This window comes from Vigna angularis, chromosome 3 (genome assembly GCF_016808095.1).
Source record: "Vigna angularis cultivar LongXiaoDou No.4 chromosome 3, ASM1680809v1, whole genome shotgun sequence".
NCBI classification, from domain to species: domain Eukaryota; kingdom Viridiplantae; phylum Streptophyta; class Magnoliopsida; order Fabales; family Fabaceae; genus Vigna; species Vigna angularis.
The window spans coordinates 8,572,834-8,580,615 of NC_068972.1; the positions used below are offsets into that span (position 1 = coordinate 8,572,834).

General features: G+C 26.4%; 1 protein-coding gene across 1 annotated transcript; it reads left to right on the plus strand.

Annotated features, from left to right (window-relative positions):
* Positions 1–1,206: 1,206 nt before the first annotated feature.
* Positions 1,207–3,002, plus strand: LOC128195923 (isoliquiritigenin 2'-O-methyltransferase-like). The gene is made up of 4 exons (XM_052874941.1): positions 1,207–1,694; positions 1,968–2,281; positions 2,371–2,435; positions 2,541–3,002. Exons 1-4 carry the CDS (start codon positions 1,276–1,278, stop codon positions 2,832–2,834), a joined length of 1,092 nt encoding a protein of 363 aa, XP_052730901.1. The 5' UTR covers positions 1,207–1,275; the 3' UTR covers positions 2,835–3,002.
* Positions 3,003–7,782: the final 4,780 nt, after the last annotated feature.

Consider the following 7,782-nt stretch of genomic DNA (forward strand, 5'->3'; position numbering starts at 1 on the left):
ACATAGAAGAAGACAAAATTAAAACGATGATTTTGTAACGTAATCCAAAATCCTGTTTGTTTGTTTGCTATATATATCATTGTTGTAAGAGAAATCTAAGAAAGGAAATTTCTTTTACCAAGGTCTTTGCATCTTGATTTTGATTTGTTTAACGAGTTTTATATACACAAAACTCCATTTACACAATTGTTGAATTCAAGTATACCCTTCAAAGAAGAAATACATTCTAGAATGGTAAAATCATTATTAAGGATAGAGTTGAAGTAAATAGAGGAAAAGAAGATAAAAAATGAAAAAAAAAACAAATGTGAAAAATAACATGGAAAATTTCTAATTAATTTCTGAGGTTATTTTCTTCTTCAACGCATATTAGTCAAACACTTCTGTGGTCATAATAATAGTGTTTTTAGTCACCTTCTTTGTTGTCACTTTCTGTACTGATATGAAATTTTACCCAAATAACTTAAACTCCATATCTTGACATTTTGCCATAAAAATTTATGCAATTTTTTCTTCAATGCATTGTTCTTAATCTAGTCTTCAATTTATCATTTCATTTTATTTCTCATTTTCAAAGTATAATCATCTTGATCTTTGAATAGTCAAAGTTTCACAGAGAAGTATAGGAAACTGAACATATTTTTTATTAAAAAAGTAAATTGAGAATTATTGTGTAAATAGATAAATTTCTTCTCAAACATTAACTCGGCAAAACTTTGATTATTAAAAAAATAGTAAGAAAGAGTTTTTATATAACAGTTTATAAGTTTAATTCATATCTACACAATTAATTTATAAAATAAGATTTCTAAAATATATTACATAAAAAATATATAATTTCAAATATAGAATTAGACAATAATTTTATAAAAAATTTATTAAAATAATTTAAAATTTATAGTATTAGATATTATGTTAAAAAAATTAAATTTTAAATTTAACTCAACTTTATAAAATTAATTTATGAAATAAAAATTTCTTGTTGATGTAAAATTTCATATATATATTATATAAACTAATTTTGATTTAATGAAAAAATAGTATAATTATTTTGCTGTTTGAATATAAAGAAATTGAAATAAATCTCTCACCACAAGACTTGCTTATGCCGACACCACACAAAAAAATTAAACCAAATACAAGGAAAAAATCCCAAATGTAAAGCCTTCCATCTACGATCACAAATAGCTATAAAAAGAGCACAACGAAGAGCAATTAAGCAGGCAAATTGTAACCAAACAAGAAACCAAAGAACATTAGAGTTAAGAGTCAAGAATGGGGGAATCCAGTGTTAGCACAACTTGTCCTAAAAAATGTGATGAGGATGCTCGTGTATCTGCAATGTTGGTTAGTACTACTGTGGTGTACCGTGCAGTTCTGAATGCTGCTATTGAGCTCAACCTGTTTGAGATCATAGCCAAGGCAACACCAAACGGTTCATTCATGTCATCTCATGAAATTGCTTCTAAGCTCCCAAACCAGCATCCTGACTTGCCCGATAGGCTTGATCGCATGCTGCGTTTGCTTGCTAGTTATTCTGTTCTTACCACTTCAACACGCACCACACAACACGGTGCCACTGAGACAGTTTACGGACTCTCACAAATTGGACAATACTATGCCCCCGATGCAACTAGCGGCTACTTCGCTTCTTTTGCATCCTTTCTCTCTTGTCCTGCACTCTCACCACTTTGGTAAATCATTTTAACTCTTATGCATGTCCTTCTTATCATCACTGTATCATGATATGAATGAAACTGTTATGAAGTTATTTCAGTATAGTTAAGTATACTATTAAATATGAGCTTTTCATTTATGACTTTAAGATTTTTTTTTTTCATTTATTAAGAAGAATCTCAAACACTTTTTTCATAAAGTCTAAATATTAGGTCTGTGACTAAAAGTGTAGCCTTTTTTTCCTTTTTTCAAAGAAGGAAAGCTTACTTTGCTCCCATCTCTTTTCTCAGGCTGAATTTCAAGGAAGCAGTGGTTGATGCAGACGTTGATTTGTTCAAGAAACTTCATGGGATAACAAAGTACCAGTACATGAAAAAGAATCCAAAAATGAACGAACTTTTTAACAAGACTATGGCGGATTTGTGTGCAACAGATATGATTAGAGTACTTGAAATATATAATGGATTTGAGGGAATATCAACGTTGGTTGATGTAGGAGGTGGAAATGGACAAAACCTGAAAATGATAGTCTCCAAATACCCTTCAATGAAAGGAATTAATTTTGATCTGCCCCAAGTCATTGAGAATGCACCACTGCTATCAGGTAGCCTGACATATTTAATGTTTTATTATATATCAAAGGGTTAATATAATGATATGTTTAAATTCTAAACTTTGTAAAATATTGTTAAGGGGTTGAGCATGTTGGAGGAGATATGTTTGCAAGAGTTCCAGAGGGTGACGCCATGACACTAAAGGTTAGTATAAATGATAGTAAACACCTATTTCATGTATTGGATTAATCTAATTTCGTTTTAAGGTTGTATAAATATTTTTCTGTGTTTTATCATGTTGTTTATAAGGTTGTCTTGCACAATTGGACTGATGAGAAGTGCGTAGAAATTTTAAGCAATTGTCACAAAGCACTGTCTCCAAATGGGAAGGTGGTTGTTATGGAGATCATAATGCCAGAAGAACCAGAAGCGACTGAAGAATCTCAGCTTTTTTCCTGCCTCGACAACCTTATGTTTATCACAGCAGGTGGAAAGGAAAGAACTTTGAAACAGTACGAGAATTTGTGCAAGCTGGCTGGTTTTTCAAAATTTCATGTTGCTTGTGATGCCTCCTGGCCGGGAGTGATGGAATTCTACAAATAGGTTAATAGTAGTTCAGGATTTGAAGGTTAAAGTGTGGAGATCTAATAACACTTTCTTGTTCACTTTCGATTTTCATGTGATGTGATGTAACGTTTACATTTAAATAATTTGGATTTCCTTATGTATACTCTTTGAAAAGTAAAACTAATATATATATATTGATAGCGACACTAGCATGAATTTATATTTAAAAAATATTTAATATATATTTTACACATTTCGTGGTTTGATTTAAGAGTTGGAAAATTAACCCAAGGCTATGCGCAGCTGAAGAATTTAAGAAGTCACTTTTTTACTCTATTTAAATGTCTCATTCCGTCATTTTGATTTCTAAAGCACTTTAGACGTTTGTTATTGGGAGAACCAACGTCTAAATACACAATCCAAGAATTTAAAAAGTCATTTTTTGACTTCATTTAGACGTCTGATCTCGTTACTCTGACTTCTAAAGCACTTTAGATGTCTGTTATTGGGGGAACCAACGTCTAAATGTCGGCATTAAAACATCACGAACGCGAGACAGCCGTTACATGCACTCATTGTTCATCATCTTCGTCGCATTTTCTCTCTACGAGTTACGCTTTTCAGGTTCGTTTTCACTTTTGCACCGTTTTAAATTAATTTCACTCCGATTACATCACTCTTTGATGCATTATCTTTAATTTGAACCGATTAAAATGCGTTTTCGTTGGGTTTTGGTGCAGTTATTCTCGTGTCCTTGGGTGGCGTTCTTCGGCGGTGATTTTTTTTGTTTTGCACTCTTCCAATTCCCTCCACTACGTTTTTAAAACCATCCAATAAAAAAAATGTACAATACATTCTCTTCAACTAAAATATAAAGTTGTAAACTCAAATCACCATGAGTCAGGAGCAACCTCAGAGACATCTGACATGTATGGATCGGACGTCTATATAGACGTCTGACCTATATAGGTTCGATGTCTATAGAGACGTCTGACCTAAAGGGTCCGACGTCTCAATAATGTCACCCATATAGACGTCGGACATAGATAAAACGTTAAAAGTCCAAAATAACAGACGTCTAAAGTCCTTTCTGCACTAGTGAGACTAAGGTGATCAACAAGTTGAAAATGGAAAAATGATAAAGAGAAAAAATCATGGAAAGTGCTCGTTGTACTATTTTATCCTGTTTTCAGACTAAAAATTGTCCCTTCCCATCCTTAATCATTTTAATCAAATTTTGTTAAGTTTATTTGAGGTTTTTTTAAAAAAAAAATATCAAACAATATAAACAAATCAAATATTGTCATGAGATATGTTTGAAACGTCAAATAAATTTAACAAAATTTAATTTAAATAACTAAATTTACACCTTTCTTAAGTTGTCTAAATTTACATTTCTAAAGTTGTAGAACTAAATTGAGTCAAATTTCAAAAAAGAACTAATTCAAATTTTTATTTAAAATTAAGAAACCAAAAACATACTTAATATTTATATTAATATCACTTAGGCTTTGTTCACTTGAGAGTGCTTGGAGGAGATGATTTGAGAAGAGTGATTGAATGAATTTCGGGGGATTTGGGGGTAAATATTTTGTTGTTTGTTTGAGTGGATTTGGAGGTAATTGAGAGTGGATTTGGAAGTAAAGTTTGTAAGAATTAATGTAAAATTTGATTGATGTGACAAATTTAAAAAATTTGTTTAATTGATAGAAATTAAATATTACCAAAATGCCCCTAATTATTAAAGTAATATAAAATGATATTTATTAATGTTATATTTAATTGTAAAAATGTTTATAAAGACTAAAAAAATAACATTATTTATTAACTTTAATACGGTCAAAATCTAAATCAAGAAATGTGACATTGTCATTAACAAAATTTATGGACAGAATAATATGTCAATAACAAAATTTACAAATGAATAGACAAATTTTGATAATAATATAATATGTAATTTATTGATGAATTTTATTGATAAATTCTTTATCTATGAATATTTTTATTAATAATTGAAATTTTAAAAGTTGTTAGTAAATTTGATTTTATCGAAAAATCTATTTTTATCAGTAAACATTTTTCAATAATTAGCATAATTGAACCTTCTTAAATGAGATGAGATGAGAAAATTTATTTATCGAAAAATCTATGCTAAATTGTTTATAGTAAAATGAGATGAGAACATTTATTTTAATTTCATTTTATAAATATATTAAACAATTAGCATAATTGAACCTTCTTAAACGAATGAACTCACCTAACTTGTATGATATGATAGACCATATTAAAAATTCCTAACTCACTTAAATGTGAGTTAAGTTATAAAATCACTCATTTTATATTTAACATATGATAAGTTAACTCGTATAACTTGACTGTGATGAATTTGACATAAAAAATCTTCTAAGTATTTATAAATGTTCAATGAATATATAATTTGTTAAAATTGTTTAAGTGAATCTAATTAAATTTTAGTAAACTATGGTTTGAATATTTTTTTTTTAAAATAGTTTTATAAATTGATTTATGAAAGAATATGGTGGATATGTTGATAAAGTTTTGTCCATAGGTGTGGAAAGTTCACTGAAAATAACTGCATGGAATTGCGTCCAAAGTGATGTAGTTTATTCCATACCATAGGTGTGAAAAGTTGATATTTGCATCAAGGTTTTGTCCACATTGCTGTCTCAAATGTGAGAGGGTGTATTATTGTTATGTGTACATATTTTATTTCCTAATACAATGTACATAACTTTTAGTATTTACATAATTATGAGGACTTAATAACAATAAATTCACAATAGAGATAACATTAAATAAATCATATTACAAAGAAAAATATACTGAAAGTGATTAGGAATATTAATATGAACAAACTTTTAGAATGTGTAACATATAACTGTATCAAAACAATAAAGCTTGATAACACTTATGATCAAAATAAATAATAGTTGAATATTTTAGTTTATTTTTATCTAACTACGAAGTTATAAGAATCATGGTCGCAGAAAAGATAAAATATGTCACAATCCGCTGCCTAAGAAAATGTTAACAAACAAATTATTCCTCTCTCTCTTTATATAATATATATATATATATATATATATATATATATATATATATATATATATATATATATATATATATATATATATATATATATATATATATATATATATATATATATATATAATGACATCTTCTTTTTAATGTTTACATTTATTTTTAAAATTTATCTTTAAATAAAAGTTTTTTTAAAATAATTAAACTAAATATTTTAACATTTTTAATGCTTCTCTAAATTATTTTTTTAATTTGATATTTTTTTAATATAACCATTTTTAATTATAAAATTATTTATAAAATAAATAAAAATTATTAACAATAATATTATAAAAATATTTATATTTAATTTTATAATTATAGAAATAATAATAATGACAATTTTATTATTTTTTATTATTATAGACACACGTACACATATTTTCACCGGTAAAATATAAAGTAAATTCGAGTTTGGCCTTTAAAAGTTATTTTAATATTTGTTTTAAAACATGATTTTAGCTTTAAAACTAATTGTTTAGATACCAATATTGAAAATCATTTCAATTCTTTAAACATATTTTGTTAAATCGTTAAAAATAGTTTTAAAAAATATTTTAATTTCTCGAATTTAAAATTTATAAAATTAAACATTTATAAATTTGGGAGACTAAATTAAAAAAAAAAACTTAGTTCTGAAATTCAAAAATTAAAAACAATTCTTTTAATATCATGATATATTGTCTTGTATCTTACTTCTTGAAGAATTTCTTAAATATGAATATAAATTTTAAACATACATAACTTATTTGTTGTAAAATCTGTTTTTACGCACACTCAAAACTCTTTTTCTTTGTTTTGGTTAAACTAAAAGCTTCTTCTTGCAATTTCATCTCATTTTTTCCTCTTTCTCCTTAGCTAAGGTTTGTAATAAAACCAAAAGAGGAAAGTTTCTCAACTCCACTTGCTCCACTTGCCTCTAAGTAATGTTTTTCTCTCTTTTTCTTCTTCATTAAGCCAGCTTGGGATCACATTCAAGCATCCTATTTTTATTTTTATTTTTTACATATACCATTGAAAAGTCTATTAAGAATCTCCTCTTATTTGTGGCTTAAGGAAACTTTTGGAATACATTCTTGAACTTTTTTTCTTTTCCTAATTCTAGAAGCACCTTAAAGCTTGGAAGTCTTAAATCACCTTAACGAAAGTAGACCAGTTCAACAAGCTTAGGATAATGATTTCATTTTTAATATGATAAAATAAATTAAAATTCATAAGTTAATTTGATATACCACCGGTTTAAATAAGTTAGATTGAAAAAAAATAATTTTTTTAAGTATGAGAAAATAATTTTTTAAAGTATAAGTCAATTTTTTTATTATGTTGATTTAACATGTGAGTTAAACTGAATTGGATTTGACTCAGGTTAAAGAACGATCGTAATTCACAATAAATAATTTATTATTTTAATATGTTTTTTTATTATAATTATTTATTATGTCTAATTGTGTAAATAAATAATTTAATTTTTTAAAGACTAAAATGTTAGTTAAAAAATATTTAAATAGTTTTAATTTTTGATTTATTTGTTTAAAAAATTATATACGAAAATGATATCTTAATTTTTAATTATTATATTTATAACAATGATATAAAATAGATAAACACTTTGATTATGTATCTATAATGAAACAAAATTTCAAGAAAATTATTAATTTGTCGATAATAGTAAAAATCAGTTTACTAATAATAAAAGATTTGTTAGTAAAATGTTTATCGATAAAATTTATCGACAAATTAAAAAGTTTATTATCAACAACCAAAAACTTTTCAGTAAATATTCATTAATAATTATTGACGACTTAAATTTGTTGATAAATATTTGTTGGAATATATTACAATTAGGTATTTTTCTTTCTCATCCTCCTTTTTTTTTTCTTTT

Bases quoted from the DNA above. Each gene is read 5' to 3' on its own strand.
- LOC128195923 (XM_052874941.1), top strand. From the start codon at position 1,276: ATGGGGGAATCCAGTGTTAGCACAACTTGTCCTAAAAAATGTGATGAG. The intron at 1,695-1,967 runs GTAAATCATTTT...CTCTTTTCTCAG, and splicing joins CCTGCACTCTCACCACTTTG to GCTGAATTTCAAGGAAGCAG. The intron at 2,282-2,370 runs GTAGCCTGACAT...AATATTGTTAAG, and splicing joins GAATGCACCACTGCTATCAG to GGGTTGAGCATGTTGGAGGA.